Source organism: Pseudorasbora parva, chromosome 14 (genome assembly GCF_024679245.1).
Source record: "Pseudorasbora parva isolate DD20220531a chromosome 14, ASM2467924v1, whole genome shotgun sequence".
Classification (NCBI taxonomy): domain Eukaryota; kingdom Metazoa; phylum Chordata; class Actinopteri; order Cypriniformes; family Gobionidae; genus Pseudorasbora; species Pseudorasbora parva.
The window spans coordinates 32,291,885-32,313,357 of record NC_090185.1 but is presented as its reverse complement, the minus strand read 5'-3'; the positions used below and the strand labels follow the sequence as shown (position 1 = coordinate 32,313,357).

General features: G+C 38.7%; 1 protein-coding gene and 1 long non-coding RNA gene across 2 annotated transcripts; both read left to right on the top strand.

Annotated features, from left to right (window-relative positions):
* Positions 1-3,496: 3,496 nt before the first annotated feature.
* Positions 3,497-5,558, top strand: LOC137039602 (uncharacterized). Its single transcript, XR_010897718.1, has 3 exons — positions 3,497-3,640; positions 3,725-3,843; positions 4,496-5,558. It is a non-coding gene; the product is annotated as an uncharacterized lncRNA (long non-coding RNA).
* Positions 5,559-7,579: 2,021 nt separating this feature from the next.
* On the top strand, positions 7,580-12,002 carry lsm3 (LSM3 homolog, U6 small nuclear RNA and mRNA degradation associated). The gene is made up of 4 exons (XM_067414901.1): positions 7,580-7,734; positions 7,970-8,080; positions 8,766-8,861; positions 11,695-12,002. The coding sequence occupies exons 1-4, from the start codon at positions 7,714-7,716 to the stop codon at positions 11,773-11,775; spliced, it is 309 nt and encodes a 102-aa protein (XP_067271002.1). The 5' UTR covers positions 7,580-7,713; the 3' UTR covers positions 11,776-12,002.
* Positions 12,003-21,473: the final 9,471 nt, after the last annotated feature.

Below are 21,473 nucleotides of genomic sequence, written 5' to 3'. Positions count from 1 at the left end.
TTACCAACATTTTGAGAGTCTATTCAGAAGAATGTTGTGGTCGATAGTATCGAATGCAGCGCTAAGATCGAGTAACAGATCGAGATATACAACCACGGTCAGATGATAAGAGCAATTAATTTGTCTCTAATGAACGCAGTCTCACTATCAGAGTACCTCCCAAACTGCAGCTCTTGTGGGCTGTTCCCGGTCTGCAGTGGTCAGTATCTATCAAAAGTGGTCCAAGGAAGGAACAGTGGTGAACCAGCCACAGGGTCATGGGCGGCCAAGGCTCATTGATGCACGTGAGGAGTGAAGGCTGGCCCGTGTGGCCCGATCAAATAGACGAGCTACTGTAGCTCAAATTGCTCCAGAAGTTAATGCTGGTTCTGATAGAAAGGTGTCAGAATACACAGTGCATCTCAGTTTGTTGCGTATGGGGCGACATAGCCATAATGACCCCCGTCCACCGCCGAAAGCACCAACAGTGAGCATTAGTGTGATGCTTTGGGCAATGTTCTGCTGGGAAACCCTGGATCCTGCCATCCATGTGGATGTTACTTTGACATGTACTTCCTACCTAAGCATTGTTGCAGATGCACACCCTTTCAGTATTCCCTGGTGGCTGTGGCCTCTTTCAGCAGTATGATGCACCCTGCCACAAACAAAAAAACTGAAAATAAAGAAATACTAATCTAGAACTGACAGAAGGACTAAATATTAATAGGACTTGAAAAGGACTGCAAGAGGGAAAGGAGCTCAATATAAAGGGATTAGCACATGAGGAACAGGTGAGCACAATTAGTGAAACAAGGACTAGACCAGACTAAGGCCATGTCCACACTAATACGTTTTCATTTGAAAACGCATATTTCTCTCTCCGTTTTGGCCTTCCGTCCACACTGAGACAGCGTTTTAAGTCAATGAAAACGTATCATTTTGAAAACGCTCTCCAAAGCGGATACATTTGAAAATGCTGTTTTCGCGTCGTAGTGTGGACTGTGAAAACGGAGGCTTTTTAATACGATGACGCATTTTTAGTATGATTTTTAGCCATGTGATGCAGTCATATGACCAATTCACGCCGTATTTATTTTGGCACATCTCCCAGTCTACATTTTCACTTGCTTTTAGCACTTTATATTCACGTGTTACTCGCAGCAACAACTCCACCTCACTGTCGACCCATTTAAAAAACTCAGTGCCTTCTCTCGACATTGCCGCAAAATTTCAAAGAGTAAATAAACGAGTAGCGGAAATGACGCAAGTCGAAGCGTCTTGGATTTGCTCATGCGCAGTACGGGGATGTAAGCGTTTTCAGATGTTTCAGTGCAGATGAACATTTTTTGGAAAACGATTGAAAATGATAGTGTGGACGAGGAGCGCTTTTAGACGAAAACTCAGTTTTTAAATTTATCCGGATTAGTGTAGACGTAGCCTAAACAAGCGGGCGTGGTAACGGCAAACAAGGAGGCCAAGAGAAACACATGAAAAACACAAAGAGAGACAGATCCATATGCTAAGACACAACACAAAGACTCAAAATTAATCCTATTAAAGGGGTGGTTGCATGCGATTTCACTTTTTTAACTTTCGTTAGTGTGTAATGTTGCTGCTTGAGCATAAACAGTATCTGCAAAAGTTACAGCGCTGATTGTTCAATGCAAACGGAGATATTGTCTTTTAACGTTTATTGCCTACAAAAACGGCCAGTTTGGACTACAAAGAGCCTTTTCCTGGGTTGGTGACATCATAAACCCTTACTAGTCTATGCAGATGTGACTTCTGCCTGTTATGGTAAGGGCCGTGGGGTTTCTGGCAACCTGTGCTTGGCACTTCAGCCAATAAAAATACAGGAAACTACATTTGGCCATCTAACCGATCTAAGAGAATTGCGTTTTTCGGAGGGATGGGCTTCATAGAAGCAGGAAGCAAGCAAGCCGTTCAAAGGACAGTGGAGACAGCTGTGTGGAATAAAGGTCAAATATATAATATTTTAAAAAAACGGAGTATTAAGACATCTTATACTGTGCCCCATAAACACAACCAAGCCTAGAAAAAACCCACAGAACCAACCCTTTAAAACCCCTAATCCTAAAAAGTAAAAAGTACATTTAAAATCTAAAAAGTACATTTACTTCAAAGTAAACTTCTATAACTTTTTTACACTTTTATTTTCTTAAAAGCAATTTCGCTTCATCAATAATCTGCTGAGTGTCTTGTTTAAAAAGAGACCAAACTTAGTTCTGTTAAAGCATCACGGGTTTGAACACCTGATGTTAAAAAACCCATTGACTATACTAAGAATGTAAAAGAAAAATACAACCTATGCACATGCATTGAGGATAAACATGGTTTGTGCTGACCACAATGAGCTAGTGGTGTATCGGCTGCAGAGAGCAATTAACCACCAACATTCAAGAGACGCTTAGAAACAAAAACACAAAAAATTCAGTTTTACTGTTCAGCTTTGACGTTAACAATTTTGTGGATCTATGCAGTTATATCAATAAATGTCAAAGTTTGATTTTAGTTACTTTTGTATACGATACAATCTTTTGGTTCAAAATCTGGGTTCTGAAGTAAAACCAGTTGTGAACGATTGATATAACTAACGTAACTACAACAATGTAATAGTTCATTGCTCACTGAAAGCTAATTGAATTGCAAATATATATGAATAGTGTACAATTTGGCTAATGCACAGTGGAATACTCTACAAAATGTGGTCAGTGCAAACATGACTCTCAACTTCCTCTTGATGTGGCTGAAATTCCCCTATTCAAAGTTCTAGGTTAAAGCTTTAACTCAGTCACAGCAGAAATCAAGACTGCATCATGCTGAAGTGCTTTACCATCATGAAGATCATGCAGCTTCACGTCTGTGAGTTTAACGTGGTTTGTGAATGTTTTGTACGTGCTTTGTATGAACTAATGCCATGATTTATAATGTTTAATGGCATAATCATGTTAAAGGTGTGTGTGTGTGTGTGTGTGTGTGTGTGTGTGTGTGTGTGTGTGTGTGTGTGTGTGTGTGTGTGTGTGTGTGTGTGTGTGTGTGTGTGTGTGTGTGTGTGTGTGTGTGTGTTTATTACACAGATCTGCTCATGTGGTGTGAAGCTGCAGAGTCTTTAACAGATCAACTAACAGATTTGGGTCAAAATGTGACTATAAACTGTGATCTTGATGTAAAGGAGGTTAACTGGTTATCACTGAAGCTACCAGATCCTCCGGTTGTTATATTACTCTCTTCCACAACTTCAGCTAATTTTTACTACAGTAAAGAATTTAAGCTGAAATATTCAGTGCAAAGTAAACATCGTCTTTTCATAAGTAATGTCACCAATGATGATTTAGGACTTTATTACTGTATGACGACAGAGCCACCTCCACAATACAGTGACGGCATCAGACTGCAGATCATTGGTGAGTTCACATTCAGTGATCAAGTTAAACCCTAAATCATTGTTAGGTAAAAATAATTTTAAACCCTTTCAATGATGGCACAGTACCAACTCCAACGTCAACTCCAATGTCAACTCCAACTGCAGAGACCCAGAATCATTCAGCGGTGATGTACATTGTGCAGAATCAGTCACATTGGCAGATTATTAGCCTCATATCTACTCTGTTGAACGCTGTTCTGATCCTCGTGATCATAGGTGAGCTCTTTGATACGATTGTGTTATTCTGTCTGTAAAGATGGGAAGACTTAATGTTAAATCTGAATTCACTCTCACTTTAAGGACTAGTAAAGGTTTATGTTCTTGGAAGCAAGAGAACCAGAAACAACTTGAAACAATCTCAAGATACAAACCTACAACCACCTCCAGTTACTGAACCACAAGAATCAACTCAAGTGCAGGTAAAACAATTATGATTAATAGATCAAAACTAGTTAAAATACTAATATGCTACCTTTCAAAGAATAGTTCCCCCAAAATGTAAACTGTCCCTTGTGCCATTCCAAACTTATTTGTTTATTCTGCAAAACACAAAAGATGTTTTTTTTGGAGAACTCAATGGGGTCCAAAACAACACTGGACTCATGAGGTTTTACTGTATGATCAAAACAGTTCTTTACAGTTTATGAAATAAAGTCAGAATTTTCATTGGGGCAAACTATTCCTTTGAGGTGCATGTTACCACAGCTTTAGTATGCGTTTTTAAATGTGTCCCTTTAAGGTCCTAATATACACCCTTCTGGGGTTCCATTAGAAGAACCTGTTGTACACTCTTACAAATAAAGGTTTAAAAAGGTGGATTTCACAGCAATGCCATTGAAGAACCATTTTGGGCTTCCCAAAGAACCTTTCAGTAAACAGTTCTTTAAAGAATCATGTTATTGTAGTGCATGAAGAACCATCTAAATAATCTAGTCTTCCACTATAAAGAACCTTTATTTTTAAGAATTAAAGCTGTTCATTCTGGCGGTGCAGAGTTGTTTGGATTACATTTCAACCAAAAACTGTAACATTTGCATTGAGGTTAAATGGTATTATTGGTTGTTTTTTCAGTACGCTACGGAAGGCTTTCCCACACGGTCTAAAAGGTTTCAGCCCAGAGAAATAAACAGCACATATGCACTTCTAGAGCTGCCACAACCGAGAACACACAATTAAATCTGACACCATAGTTTCCTTTCTCACTGTATTTAAAAAAAGCATCACATATTGCATAACTACAGATATCTTTTATCAGCACATTTAGCTTGCTATTTTTGACCCCAGGGGTTGTGCAAGGGACACAATTTTATTTTAAATAAGCATATAATGAAGTGTGAACTTTAGCTTTGAGATCACATTCACTTTAACTATGACTTTTGCCTCAAAAACACTTAATTTGCTGCTTATTAATGGTTAGTAAGGTGTAGTTTTTGTAGCGTTTATGTTAAGTATATAGGCTATTGTGTAGGATGTAGATCCTACACAAGCAGTCATGCAGAATAAGAATTAATAAATGCTTTATTAGTACTATTAAACACCCATTATCCTAGTAATATGCATGCTAATATTTTAACCTTAAAATAAAGTGTTACCAAACTTACTTATCTTGTAATACTGTATAGTTAAAATATATATTTAATTACTTGTATTTTATTTACAATAAACAATGCTGTAATGTAGGTACATTTTGATTCGAATTGTGCTAAATAAAAAAGTTTACCGGTAGACGTTAAATGTGAATCTATCGAAAGGAAGTGAAACTACAGAACAACTTCAAGCTGTTCAGTTTGCTTTAAAAATGTTTGTTTCGATATGCTTGTTTGTGATAACTTGCTAATTGGGGGCCATTCAGTGTTCAGAAATCTGTGTATAATGACTGATAAACATTAAACTGATTTCCATTTTGCTATATGCCTCTCTATTCTGGATTCCGCCATAACAAACAAATTTTGTTCAATATGTATTTATTTGGTAAGTAGCTTTGTAATGAGTGGGATAATGAACAACCAGTTAGACTGACATTTCATAATATTATTTCAATATTCAGTATATGTGTTTGTGTGTGTGTGTGTGTGTGTCTGTGTGTGTGTGTGTGTGTGTGTGTGTGTGTGTGTGTGTGTGTGTGTGTGTGTGTGTGTGTAAGCACACAAGGGCATGTATAGGCTATAGATGCAATATACTGTTGTATTTGTTCAATAAAGCTGCTACAATACAAACGGAATGTACTCATTATTTATTTCTGAAATGAAATTGAAAGTGTTGATCTCAAACACAGACAGTTCTCAAGCTTTAGATTTAGATTTTAAGCTATAGGGTAACTTCAAATTGGGTCTGTTCACCACATAAAGATAATGTATGGCTTTAGAAGACTAGAAATATAACCCACACATGTTACATTTACTGGAGGGAGAACAGTTTGTGAAACTTTATTCGTGTTTGTTTTGGCTTATAGAGCTTAACCATGTAGATTACACATCATAGATAAAATCTAATTTTGTGTTCCACAGTAGAAAGCCATTGGAACGACATGACAAAAAATTTTGTGAACGCGCTATTAATTTTTTTTATGAGTACTTTGAAATCAAAAATACCTACCTGTGTGTTATGTGTTGCAATCATCTTTAAGTGTATATGTGTTACAGTAATCTTTGTTACAATCATTTTGCTACAATTATCTGTGTTAAAATGTGTTGCAATCCTCTTTGTGCTACAATGTGATACAATCATCTCTTTAAATGTACAAAAATCATTGGTTAAAGCCCTCAGAATTTCTTTTTGCACTTTTGGTCACTCACTGCACAGCTTTGTCCGTGGGTTTAACGCCTCTTTGGTGTATAGTTTACCTCATGTGTGGTAGCCATATGTAAGTTGTTTAGAAATGTTCTTGTAAAATGTTCCACTGGTCTTGCACCTTACAAGAAAATAACCACAAAGTCTCACCTACTTTAAAAGAGGGGGTGTAAACCAATTTTTTATTTTATTGTATTTTTTAATGTTTTTATTTAAATAATTTGTGTTTCATATTCTCATAGATTTCATAATCACACAAATAAAAAAAGTACAATTATGTTGAACATTTTGTGCATTGAGAGAAAAAAGTTCACCTAGGTTAAATATAAATACACATTTAACCACACACACACACACGACCTCAGTTTCCACAAGAGTGATAATAGAACATGATAGAAGTATTCAAACTATGTGTCTAGTTTTTTTGTCTGAAAAGTTACTCCCTTTTTGTATAGAACAATAATTGAATTAGTAACTGTAAGACTCAACAATTTAAAGGAATAGTTCACTCCAAAATGAAAATTCTGTCATTCGTTAGGCTACTCAAACTCAAGTTGTTTCAAACCTGTATAAACAGTTAACTCTAGCCAGAGCCGGCCTTTCCATTAGGCAATATAGGCGGTTGCCTAGGGCCCCGCCTTATCTTGGGGGGCCCCTCAATCTTAAGATATTCATACAGGTTTGAAACAATGTGAGGGTGAGTAAAGGATGACAGAATTTTCATTTTAAAGTGAACTATTCCTTTAAATACCAAACACCAATGGTTGAAACACGTCTCCAGCATGGATAACATATTTTTAATAACTAGATTCTGAATAATAATCCATCGATTTTAACAGTCCTCTGAAATTATTCTAGCACATTACGGGTGAAAGGCTTTACGGCGTGTTTCCCGTTACTTTTCTCTGCGCTATCCAGAGTGGACCAATCACAGACGTTTGTGATTACTGGTGAAGGATTTTTAAACAGTGTTTTTAGAGAAATTGGTAGATCGAATTTCCATTTCACTGTCAGTTATTAGGAGTTAACACAAATACATTTAAAAGGTTATAGAAGTTAGTCGACATACTTCTCACATACGACAAAAACTTTATAGGATTTTAATGTTTATCAAAGGCGGATTTAGTTTCCTTAGCCTTCACGCGCCCTCTAGAGGAACACTGGTTTATCAGGAAACGCTTACATCCCCAACCATGTCCCCAACAGTGTCTGGGTGCGTCTCAATCAGCTCCCTAGTTCCCTAGTCAGGGCACTTGATCAGGGAGTCAGCCCATTGACTTATGTCCTGATCAGTGCCCTGACTAGTGAACTAAGGAGCTGATTGAGACGCAGGGCTAGTCTGCAACCTGCAAGCTTCTCAAAGGCGGATTCAGTTTCCTGAGTCTTCACCGGGTCTTGACGCGCCCTCTGGAGGAACACTTTGGTTTATCAGCAAACATTCATTTGCCCGCCAATGATTTTGGGAGACAAACGAAAAGCATTTTGGGTAATTTTGAAAGATGGCGGACGACGCTGAGCAGGTATGCTATTTTGTTGCCTTTACAAGAGTGCATGTTTTTTAAAAAAATATATATCGTTATATAATCGCGGAGCTGAAACATAAAGTTACCCATTTGTTTTCATGTATGTCTCGGTGTATGTCAAGGCAGTTAATTCAGCAGGTTTCACACGGTGGCTCAACATGGTCATTCAGAAACAATACTGTTATATTTCTGAAATATTATAACGTTATTACTGAAACTAAAACATTTGCAGCAACAAACCACCAACACTGTCGAAGAGCCTCTGGATCTGATCCGGTTGAGTCTGGATGAGAGAATCTACGTGAAGATGCGGAATGACAGAGAGCTGCGCGGCAGACTGCACGTGAGACAAACACACACAGACACACACACACACGCACGCTGCATTAAATGTTTAATTCCTTTTAATATCGGTGTAATACCACAATGCACAACAACACAATGTTAAACGACATGAAACCGTTTTAACTCTGTCTTGCCAGTGGCAATTCTGGCCGAAAGTTCTCAAAAGGATGTAGACAACAAACTGTGATTGTTATATTATGTGTGTGTGTACACATACATACATTCATACATTGTCAGCTATATGCCTTGCGAAATTGTAATTATAAGAGGGATCATACAAAATGCATTTTTATTTAGTACTGTCCTGAATGAGGTATTTTATATGAAAGATGTAAACATATAATCCACAAGATTTTTTTTTTTTACATATCTTTGATTTTTAATGCTGTTGTTACCTAGATTATTCATGGTTATTTGAAGGCATTTTGTAATTTTTCACCCCCAGCTTTAATGCATTTCATTTTTATAAATATTCAGATTTTTGTTTTGTGAACTATATGTAAACATCTTTCATGTCAAATATCTCATTCAGGACAATACTAAATGAAGCAGTAATATATGCATTTTGTATGACGCACAATGCTGTAGATTTTGTTTCTAAACATCAATGCCAATATTAAATGGTAAAAAAAAATAGAATTTATCATGATTATGTGGTATCAAACGTGTATATTTTCCATTAGGCCTATGACCAGCACTTAAACATGATCCTCGGAGATGTTGAAGAGACCGTGACGACTGTGGAAATCGATGAGGAGACGTATGAGGAGATTTATAAGGTAACTGCTGCTGCGTTCCTCTATGTTCTGCCAAAATTGAATTTCAGAATGCAGGAAGTTAATTTATAATAAACCTTATATTGGGGATAAATAGAAAGTAAATCAAATATTAACGTAACAGCAGCAACTTGTATGGCCCTGCTTAAACATTTTGGTTGATCGGATCACAAGTAGACACATTCCCGTTTACATCTGGAGATTTAATCCATCTCATTTGTCCACTTTCAACCACTTCTGTCCTGATTTCTTGGAGGGGAGGGTCTATGGACGGGTAAATGGACGTCTTTTGATCTAATGAATGAAATAAGCTTTTGCAATTTACATAGGCCCCATTCACACTGCAAGTCTTAATGCTCAATTCTGATTTTTTGCTCAGATCTGATTTTTTTGTTTGGCTGTTCACATTACCTTTTAAAATGTGGCCTATATCTGATTCCAGTGTGAACTGTTTGAGGTTTCAAACTAACCCGCATGTGCAAAAGAACAATATCAATGACATCAGACGCAGCACGCTGTTGCACTAAAGTTCGAGAGGTTATAGAGGAAGTAAGCAAAAATGTTTGTGCAATGGAAGCCATAACAGTAATGAGCATGTGCTGAAGAGGAGAAGAACGAAAAGAAAGAGAGCAAAATTGGTTATTTTTTCCTTTTGTCACATTCCTTTGGCACTGAATCCACGTTTTTCTGTGTCCCTGTTCTTCCATTTCGTGTGCTATTTTTTCAAAAACAGCGGTTACGGCAGAATACTTCTAGCGTAGCTTTAATTAAAGTATCTCCCCATATACTAATTAGGTCTAACACCTCACTCTCCCTCCACTGACTTGCTCCATCGCTGTTCTCCATATCTAGTCTAGTTTTTAATGTTACTGTCTGTGTCTGTTGTGTCTAGGGCTAACTCGCCGGCACATAATTGTGACAAATGTCGACATAGATTGACGTAAAAGTCATATCAAATCCACCTTGGTTGTTCACACTGCAGCCGCTTTGGAAAAAATCAGATCTGGGTCAGATTTAGGACCACATATGTATGTGGTCTAAATCTGATTTGAAAAAATCCGCTCTGGGCTAGATTTGAGTGTTCACACCACCTCTGAAGAGGTCTGACCCGGTCACTTGACCCCAAAAAAATCAGATTCGGGCCACTTTTGCCTGCTGTGTGAACGGGGCCATATGAACACCAGTGTTTCCTATAAGATTTTGTTAAACTGTGGTAGGTCCTCTGTCCCTCTCTGTGGGTCTGTGAGCCCCCAAAGATTATTAATATTAATCCTATGACAATAATAGCCATATATTGCAAAACAAATGTAATGGAAAATGAATGAAACTTTTTTTATTTAGTTTTGTTCTAATTTCTATATTAGTGTTTTTGATGTAGGCCTAAACTGCAGTCAAGCTTTTATTTTGGCAGAAAGCATGTTTACAAATGCTCATTACAAATCTAGTAAAATGCGGTAATCGTAAACAATGCAGTTGTGGAGAAGATGCCTACATTCCCAAATGCGCGCTAACCTCACAACATCCACATATGAAGTTCACCAAATTCATTCACTGTGAACTGAGACAGGCAGCTGATCGCATGAGTAAATATGACCACTGCGTTTATCCGTCCCGGTGCACACACTCGTTTAACTCATATTTGGTGCTGCCTATTGTTACGGAAATTTAAACATTGAAACAGTTCAGCTTACTTTAAAATATATCAGTTCTGTGAACTTGGGGAAAAAAGAAAGAGAGCGCTAAATACTTGTAAAAGTTTATTTGACTGAACTTAATTGTTTAATTTGAGTTGGCTCTACTCAAACCAATTAATTATTTTAAGCATTAGGGTTTACAGTGTATCCGATTCTTGACCTCGGGTATCCGATTCCAGAATTGGAGTTCATTCTTGATTCCCAACCCTAGTCTTCAGCCAGCAAATTTTAAACCCTGTCCGTTCCCATAATGTTTACACATTAGGTCAGTAGGCGGAGAGTAGACAGTCTTTTGTGGCTGTTCGATCATATTTGACCACTTGAGTGTTTACATACGAAAGCAATCCAGTCGAATGTGTTTTTGAATGTGTTTTGAAATTGGACACGCTCAATGTTTTAGACCCCGTCTACACCTGTATTTAACATCGCACACATGTAATATGATTGATCAAAAAACATCTTTAAACTAGGTGTAAACAGAGCCTAAGAAAAGGAGTAAAAAATAAATGCCAATCTTGATGCATGATTTCTTTATTATTGAAAAAGAAAAAAAGTTACAAAAAAAAAATCCTTTCTTCTTTACCTGGGCTGTGTCTGAAAACTTACAAATGCTGCCTTTGAAGGACTCATTTCACATCCAAATTCAATGTTAGCTTCACCCTGTCTCCTGAGATAGTATAGGTATATAGGCAGTATAGTTGCATCCTTCGATCTTTTTGATATCCCATAATACTATCCTATTTGGTGACACTTGAGCTAAAAATAAAAATATGGCATCTAAAAGTTCAGTTTGTGTGTAAATTAAGTTGTTGTCCAATGTTTTCCACTTCTGATGTCATTTCTAGTGAGAAATTACTATTGTAGTAACTAAATATTTGCTGAGTTCACACCAAAGCTCGGTTTATTTAGCTGTAGATCATTCAACTGTTACGCTTCCTCAGAAGTCTGTCTGAAATCATGAGCTACATTCGTGCTGCAAAGGTCTACATAGTCATTGCCGGATAGTGCAGTGAGAAACTACGTCTTAAGTTTTCTGACGCAGCCCTTGTTTCCCCCTCAAAATTATGAGACTTTCAATTTTGCTTTTATTAATCTAGGCCATCAGTCATTGTGTTGACATGCATAACCCGTTTGTCTTGCAGTCAACGAAGCGGAACATTCCCATGCTGTTTGTCCGAGGGGATGGAGTCGTGTTAGTGGCGCCGCCGCTGAGGGTCGGATAAAAAACTTCCTTGTGTTGCACTCAACTTACCTACAGAATTATGCTTTGGACTCTAAATTCTTCAAGTGGGTGGACTTTTAAGTGGATGATGTTTTCGTTTGGATGGAACCACAGAGTTGTGAATCTGTTTATTTTGTAAGTCGACCTTGCATTTTACGTTTGGAAACCCGTACTGGCTGTTCATTTGCGCCATGTTTTTTGACTGTCATTAAAATTCTTGGAGTTTGATCTTTTTTTGATTGACTGCTGTTTTCACTAATGTTATAAAGTTCTTAAGTTTTGTCATGCAGAAGCCTTTCTACCAAACATCTGCTGTGTTGGCCACATAATAAGTTCAACATGATCTCGAGAGGAGTTATAATGGGATATTTTTATGGGAGTAAATACATTTTGTGTATATAGGCATACCATTATGATCTAATATTGTGTTGGTCCCCCTTTTGCGTCTAAAACAGCCCTGACCCGTTGAGGCATGTACTCCACTAGACCCCTGAAGGTGTGCTGTGGTATCTGGCACTAAGATTTTAGCAGCAGATCCTTTAAGTCCATTTAGTTCGGAGGTGTGTCCTCCATGGATCGGACTTGTTTGTTCAGCACATCCTACAGATTCGCGGTTTGATTGAGATCTGGGGAATTTGGAGGCCAAGTCGACACCTCAAACTCGTTGTGCTCCTCAAACCGTTCCTGAACCGTTTTTGCTTTGTGGCAGAGCTAAAATGGCCACAAAGCAAAAATGTGGCCATCCTGCTGAAAGAGCCACAGCCACCAGAGGATACCCTTAAAAGTGTGTACATGGTCTGAAACAATGCTTAGGTAGGTGGTACAAGTTAAAGTAAGGTAACATCCACATGGATGGCAGGACCCAAGGTTTCCCAGCAGAAATTGCCCAAAGCATCACACCCTGTCATCCACGTGATGTAAAAGAAAACATGATTCATCAGACCAGGCCACCGCATTGCTCCGTGGCATTCGCGGGGGAAAGGGGTCAGCATGGGCACCCTGACTGGTCTACGGCTGTGCCGCCTCATACACAACAAACTGAAATACACTGTGTATTCTGACACCTTTCTATCAGAAAAGTCGATCACAATTTGACCCTTGTCAAACACGCTTAAATCCTTACGCTTGCCCATTTTTCTTGCTTCTAACACATCAACCTTGAAGGCAAAATGTTAACTTGCTGCCTTATATATCCCGCCCACTAACAGGTGCTGTGATGAAGAGATAATCAGTGTTATATACTTCACCATATCAAAATGGTCATAATGTTATGCCTAATCGGTGTATTTATATAGTATCGTAAGTTTGTAAAAGTAAAATGTTTTTGAAAAATCTTCAGGTCATCAGGGCTGCATATATTACATCAAAAATACAGAAAAAACACTACTATTGTGAATTTGTTTACAATTTAAATAATTTGTTTTCTATTTTAATATAGTTGAAAATATAATTTATTTCTGTGATGTAAAGTTTAATTTTCAGCTTCATTACTCCAGTCTTTAGTGTCACATGATCCTTCAGAAATCATTCTGATATAATAATAATAATAATGCGTTCGATTTATATAGCGCTTTTCAAGGCACTCAAAGCGCTTTACATAGAAGGTGGGATCTCCTCAACCACCACCAATGTGCAGCATCCACCTGGATGATGCGACGGCAGCCATATTGCGCCAGAACGCTCACCACACACCAGCTGATTGGTGGAGAGGAGACCGAGTGATGAAGCCAATCAGGTTATGGGGATTATTAGGAGGCCATGATGGACAGGGGCTAATGGGCAAATTTGGCCAGGATGCTGGGGTTACACCCCTACTGGGATTTTTAATGACCACAGAGAGTCAGGACCTCGGTTTAACGTCTCATCCGAAAGACAGTGCTCTTTCTCAGTATAGCGTCCCCATCACTATACTGGGGTGTTAGGACCCACACAGACCACAGGGTGAGCGCCCCCTGCTGGCCTCACTAACACCTCTACCAGCAGCTACCTGGTTTTCCCAGTTGGTCTCCCATCCAGGTAATGACCAGGCTCAGCCCTGCTTAGCTTCAGTGGGAAACCAGTCTTGGGCTACAGGGTGGTATGGCTGCTGATATGATTTATTATCAATGTTGGAAACTGTTATACAAGTTATAAAAGAACAGCATGTATTTAAAATAGAAATCTTTTGTACACTACTACTGTTCAAAAGTTTGGGGACAGTCTTTTTTCCCCTCTTTTTTTATTGGGCAAGAATGTGTTAAATTGATAAGTAGTGACAGTAAAGATTTTATTGTAAAATATATATATATATATGTTTTTGAATAAATACTGTTATTTTTAATATTTTATTCATCAAGGAAAAAGTGTCACAGGTTCAAACAAATCCAAAATTGTTAAATCATATCAGAATGATTTCTGAAGGCTCATGTCACAATGGAGACTGGAGTAATGATGCTAAAAATGCAGCTTTGATCATAGGAATAAATTATGTTTGAAAGTATATTACAATAGAAAACCATTATTTTAAATTATAATAATATTTCCACAATGTTACAGTTTTTTCCCCCTGTATTTTTGATCAAATAAATTCAGGCTTGATCAGTATAAGCCCTGTTATAAGCAGAAGAATGTAATTGTCTATATGTGTGTGTATATGTATATATATATATATATATATATATATGTGTGTGTGTATATATATATATATATATATATATATATATATATATATGTGTGTATATATATATGTGTGTATATATATATATGTGTATATATATATGTGTGTATATATATATGTGTGTATATATATATGTGTGTATATATATATATATATATATATGTGTATATATATATATATATATATATATATATATATATATATATGTATATATATATTAGAATTTACAGAGCTGCTAACAAGGCTGAATTAAAAATATATATATATATGAATGCTTTTGCATTCTCGTAGATATATTGAGAAACTTTGTGTTTGCTCGCAGAACATTTGCATTCTCTCGCAATATTGCCGCAGAAACTGTTTGCTTGCAGAATAACTGAAATAGGTTTTCCTCCTACCTCATATTTCCATAAAACAAGTTTTCAAACAGTGAACACATTATTATTATTATTTAATCAGAAAAAAGCATTGAAATGCTTTAATGTCCTTTAATGGTCTGCAAGATCTTAATATGACTGTCTGGTGTTACAATTAAAAATACAGGAGCAAAAAAAAATGATTACCAGTATACAAATTACTGGGGCTGCTTGTTGTGTAAATAGTATAGTGTAAGGCCACTCTATCTCTAAACTTTAAAAAAAAGTTTTACGATCTAGGGTGCACCCCCTGCTTCCTCCCCACCCATCTTTCATCTTTAAACAAAAGTATGCAGTCATGTATATTTTCAGTGCATTGTAGTCATCTAGGGGCTGTTTCAGAAAATAGGTTAAAGGGTTAGTTATCCCAAAAATGTTAAATTAACCCATGATTTACTCACCCTCAAGTCATCCTATGTGAATCGATTTACAGCGAGAGTGACCCTTGACCCATGCATATTGATGAGCGTAGAAGCGCAGAGGATAGACCAAAACAAAACACCGGTCATTTATTAGACTCTAAAACGAGTGCCCAGCCTTATCCGCATGAGGCGTCAAAGCTTACTCCTATACATCACGGCAGGGGGTTACACTTTCGCTGCAGGTCGACTTGCATACCGCTGATTGCCAGAAGTTAGTTATTTTAGTCTAAAGTTTTAAATATGGATATTTTTCTTGCACAAACGCGCCATTTCGCTTCAGAAGGCCTTTATTAACCCCCAACAGCCGTGTGGAGCAGTTATATGATGGATAGATGCACTTCTATGGGCAAACTATAATTTTCATTTTTGGGTGAACTATCCCTTTAAGTAAAAACAGTATGTTAACCCTGAAACGAGGGAAACTCACGTGGAAATACGTCACAGCACTGGAGAAAACTCACTCGTTACTTCCGGTTCACTGGGACTTAAAACACCGCTGATGCTTTTAAAAGGGAGTAGACCAAAAGAAACTCTGGGTTTACCAATGAAATCCTGCTCATGAGCAGGTTAAGTTCACATAGTAAGTTACCTCTCTTTCAGAAATGGGGTGCTTTCTCTGGTTTGATGCATTCCATCAATATTGGGATAACACGCAGGCAGAAATCATGTTCATGATGTGATTATTAACGTTACTGTAGTGTGAAGCAGAGCAGGACCGAGTGTTGAGGAGCTGAGCACGGCCGCTGGAGCGATTGTTGCCGAACACACTGCTCGCGAGCAGCGGGACCTTTATTATGACGGGACACAGTCGCCGGCGCCATTCCTGCTTTGAGTATGAGGTAATGCAGCTCTGTTTATCATCATATTAAGATACATTTAAGTGTGTTTAAAATGGTGTTATGACGTTACTCTGTGCGTTCGCTCAGCAGCTGCTGTGACACTTGTTCACACTGCTAAGAGTAAAGAGCTTCTGCCAAATAAAACCAGAAACCAAGAGTAACGCAGATATGATGGCACTGACAGGCAACTCCCTCAGACGTCTCGGCTCCTGGTTAAACAGCAATTTTCTCACAGTTTACAAATAGTTGGAAACATTTGGGATATTTTAAAACTCAACAGAACAAAATGGCCTGGGGTTTTTCGGATATTTTACTGCAAAAATACTACTTTAACTCAGAGTCAACAGAGTTGAAACTAAATTCTTAGAGTTTCCCATTTTAGTTCAAGTTTAAACTCGGAGTTGAATGACTCTTCTTCTTGAAACGGGCCCCTGGTTGACAAAAACACCACCTAAAATGAGTGTCCCCAATGCGATTTAAAAATCTGGACTTCTCTTTTTAGAGACAGGAGAAGAGATCTTATTACTGTGTCAAGAATTTTCCAAACGCAATGGAACGTGAAGATTTAATCCAACCCAAGCCAACCTAAGAAAGCAGCAGCTGTTAAACATGACCGATTATTTCAGGTGAGGATTCTTCATGAACTTCACCCGGGCGAGTCTGTGGCCGGTTCTTCGCGAGTTGTGTTCGCTAAACGCAATTCTCATGAAGACAATCAAACTGATTAGCTGATTAGTTATCAGCTAATAACCGAATGCTAGTAAAGATGCTGGTAAAACGTTTTACTTTTTAGAAGTAGTTTTTAAATGGTGCTAATCTTAGATATGCCCAGCAGAGGGAGCCAACGTTACATTCAGCCCAAACCTCTTTTGTTCAGTGAGAGCCTGAGGCGCTGTTGTTCTCCGTCCCATCAGCCACTCGCCTGATGATGTCTGTTATCATAATCTCATGTAATTATGTCGAATGTACTCTGAACTTGCCCAACAATTAACATTAAACTCACATTCAATCACATGCTAAACGGTCTCTTGAGTCAAAACTAACAGCGCTATTCTTCAGTTACTTATAAATAGAGCAGCTGTTTGGAGAAAAACACCAAAATAACACATTCCCATGATATGGGTCTTTCCCATTAGCGAGACAGTGACGCAGAGTTCTCAGTGAAGATGGCCTAACTTTTCCCACAGCCTAAAATAGCCCTCTGGACCTGGGGGATAACCAAATATAGCTAGTTTTGGGACTGGACCAGAGGGAACACAGAACTGAGCAGCTGACAAATGCACAAAAACCTGCTGAAACTAAATACTGTTATTGTGCCATCAGACTGGTGAGAAATTAATGGGTTAGAGATTAATAGGATGATGAAAAGGTGAAATATTAGTGAACATATCAATACAATGTTATCTGTATGTTTTAAGGATTATTAGGAACACCATACTAATACTGTGTTTGACCCCCTTTCGCCTTCAGAACTGCTTTAATTCTATGTAGCATTGATTCATCAAGGTGCTGAAAGCATTCTTTAGAAATGCTGGCCCATATTGATCGGATAGCATCTTGCAGTTGATGGAGATTTGTGGGATGCACATCCAGGGCACGAAGCTCCCGTTCCACCACATCCCAAAGATGCTCTATTGGGTTGATTTCTGGTGACTGTGGGGGCCATTTGAGTTTCTGCTCAACTGTGAGTATGAATTGACTTGGTGGCGAAATTAAGCTTCATGAAGCTTTGAAGCTTTCTAGCCAGGTGTGTTGAAAAGGGGTTCATTTCTTGAGGCTTTGATTGCACACTATAGACACCTGCTGGTCAATGCAGGACTTTGACAGTGCCCTTATGTGCTCACACATGCTTGATACACACACACACACACACACACACACACACACACACACACACACACACACACACACACACACACACACACACACACACACACACACACACACACACATATATATATTTTGTTGCCATAGCTTGGCAACAAAAAAAAGCTTAATATTTTAAGCTTGGCAACATAAAAAACAGTATTTTAGAGGGTCCTCTCCTCTTTGTATATTTGACTCTGCCATGTAGTTGAGTCTGCCATGACGCCACCTTAGCTGTTAGCTAAAAAAGACAAAATTGGTTATAAAATGCAATAGTTACATGTCAGAGTACAGCATTAAGAACGTGCCTGATGTTGAAGGCTTTAGATGGTACAGCCTGTGTTGCTGGTGGTGGTGTTTCTTTCAAAATGAATAATGCACTCTCAGAAGTGAGTCTCCTAACAGCCTTATTCCCCTTCAATGGGCTGAGGAAACCTAGCATTTTAAAACGGGGGTCCAGAAGAGTTGGCAAAGTTAGGATACTCATGGACTGCAAATGATGCACTTTCTCTCTGAGTTGGCGTATCATTGTTTCTGCCAGCTGTTGAGCCATTACAGATTACTTTTTGGCCATTTCTCAGACAAAGAATGGTCCACCATTTTTAGTAAGGGTATGATTTTGGAGGCAGACACCTGCTTATCTTCACACAGCTCCACCGTTTCCTCATAAAAAGGAGACACACACTAAGACACTCCCCAATGCAAAAATACTCCTCAGGTGTGAGTGGACAAGTATCAGTCTGAAGTAATGCCACAGCTGCACTCACCGGCTCTCTCGGCTCATAAAGTCACTGAAACAATTGAAAGGTGCTGTTCCAGCGGGTTTCCACTTCTTGAAGTAGTCTCAGCTGTGGTTTCCCTAGGTGTGTCTGCATTTGCACAAGCCTTTCCTTTACACAGAACATTAAAACATATGGCTGAGGGACTCAGTGAAGTGAATTACAAGACCATGGTGTGTAATGCATGTCAATATCATGTAACATACCTTAGCAGTGGTGCTGCATCGGAGCAGACTTACAAGCTTCCTAGACTTTGTTCTCAGGTCAGCAAGTCCCAGAGTCTGGCCTAGTGCCTTTTTGACAATCAAATTGAGCATGTGCAATACAGATGGAGTGCTTTACATTGAGCTCCCTGGCATAGGCCATCATATTGGCTGAAGCATCTGTAACTGGCTGGGTGTACATTATCCCTTACATGTCAAAATTCTGTTGAACCCGTTAGAGTAACATCCAAAAAACAAAAAGAGGTGTTACAAAGTTTGCCTCAGACAACCTAACAAATTAAGCCATGCAGTGGTAATGTACAGTACAAGCAGAGGTGTCAAACTATTCACATTCATTAGTCAGGTAGAAGTATAGATATGGGTATAAACATCAACTCAAGCTTTTTACTCAAGTAAAAGTAATGTAAGAGAAAAAAAATGCCATTAAGGACAAAAGCTTAGGCTGTGCCACCCCCACCTCCTCAGTGTTTTCTAAAGGCCATAATGACTATAATATAAAAATGTTAATGTTGAAAAATTTGGGATGCACTAGGCTACGTGTTTCAGCCGCATATAGTACAATGCAAATGTACATTAAAGAACCATATATGTGTTTCACTGAGCATTAACATGTGTTTCCTGGAGCAGAAGACTAGTTGCCTAAGTATTATACTGGTGCCAAAAGTCAAATTTTAGAGGCATGTTATCAGTAATCTCTACTGGAATGTAAATGTACCAACACGATCTCATGGTAATGCGTATCAATAGTACGAGTGTCCAATCTCGTGGAATGTATACGCCAAAATGAGTTTTGGAGTGCATATGCCACGCAGTTTTTCGCGTGCATATGATACGCACTTTATGGCGTGTATATGACACACACTTTATGGCGTGTATATGACACGCTATTGGGTAATGTAAATGTGATCAGTGTTGCCAGATTGGGCCGACAATTTCCAACCCAAAAGCTCACCAAAACCCACCCACTCCAAGAATGTATTGCCATACAAGGTTGACAAGTGCCCTTTTACATGTACATCATTTTTAATGTCAACAGTAAGAATAAGCCAGTTTAATGCACTTTGCAGAACCCACACTGTTGCAGTACTGAGGAGGTCATGTAGCACGAAGGAGCAGTGACCGCCAGTGGCTGCTCGTTGCTGCTGTTCTCCGATGTCCATCATTGTTTTGTTTTTTCATGTTTCCACTGAAATTGCCCAGAACAGTTTGTCCCAGGAACCTTTTCTGAGGAACTGTTTTTTTTCCTTTAGACCTTTTGCTGTCTGCGTTGCTGTCTGCTGTCTAAAGTACCGTGAAGATTAGTCCAGTGATGTAGGATTTTACAGTCTTCCGCATAACCTTAGCGTTTCAGGGAGTTCAGAAACAGTGACACTGATATAGAGAATACTTCCTTTGGAGTAAATTGGGGCACTAGTTTAGCGATCTGAGCACATGGTCTGAAGTGTATGGCTCAGGTGCACTTAGGGCATGTCAGAATCCACTTTTGCTAGTTTAAAGGGGTACTTCAGCGCTGGGAAAATGAATCTGTATTTAAACTAGCTTATCAATGTAGTATAAATGTGAAATTATTTTTGAATTTGGTGCCTTCTAGACTGAGAAAAGACAGAAAATGTATTTTTGTCTCATGGGGATGAAAGACTACAATTCCCAGAATGCTTCGCCGCCCTGTGAGGCCATTCCCAACGCCACCATCTTCATTACTGTGACTGAGTTAGAGAAGACACTACAATTAAAAACTGAACGTGTCTGTTCAATATAATGAGTGAGTCACTGCAGGAGTGAGAGAAATGAGCTAATGAGCTCGTGATGAGAGCAATCGCGACTACACTCGCGGGATACACTCACAACGCGAGTTCAGTCTGCCGCTTTTCAGTTCATGCCTTTGCAAGCTTAACTTTCATAGAAATTAATTTGAGAAGTTAAAACACTTACATTGCTCACCATAGCTCCGTTTAAATGAGTGCCTGCAGCTGCCTGCTGAGCTCTCCCTGCGAGCTGAGTGTGATCTCCGTCCCCCATGCGCGAGTTCAAAACATGCGGAAATGGCTCCCTCTGCTGGCTGTAGTCTTTAGCCTTATTCCAAACATTCCTCCTATGATGCAAATATCGTCAATTTCCATCAAATATCGTCTTTTTCCAGAAATAAAATGCATAAATCTCTTGTCTCAGGGGGATATAAGGGGGGAAAGCACAATCATTTGAATATACTCCAGGGTTTCTACTGATACAAAGCCATATGCTAATCGCTGAAGGAACCCTTTAAAGCAATACTGGGCAACTTTTGCTCTCGGGTCCCCCTACAGTTGTGAAAAAATAATGTCCTCAACAACTGTCGTAAGCTCTGTCATCCTACAACAAGGGATGCCATCGCACGTGAATTTTTTGACATGACAACCCTGATAGCCCTGAACTAGAGATGCGCGGGTCGTCTCATAACCCGCTGTAGGAATATGTATATTCCAGCAGTGAGTCGACACGACAAAGCATTCCTGAGACC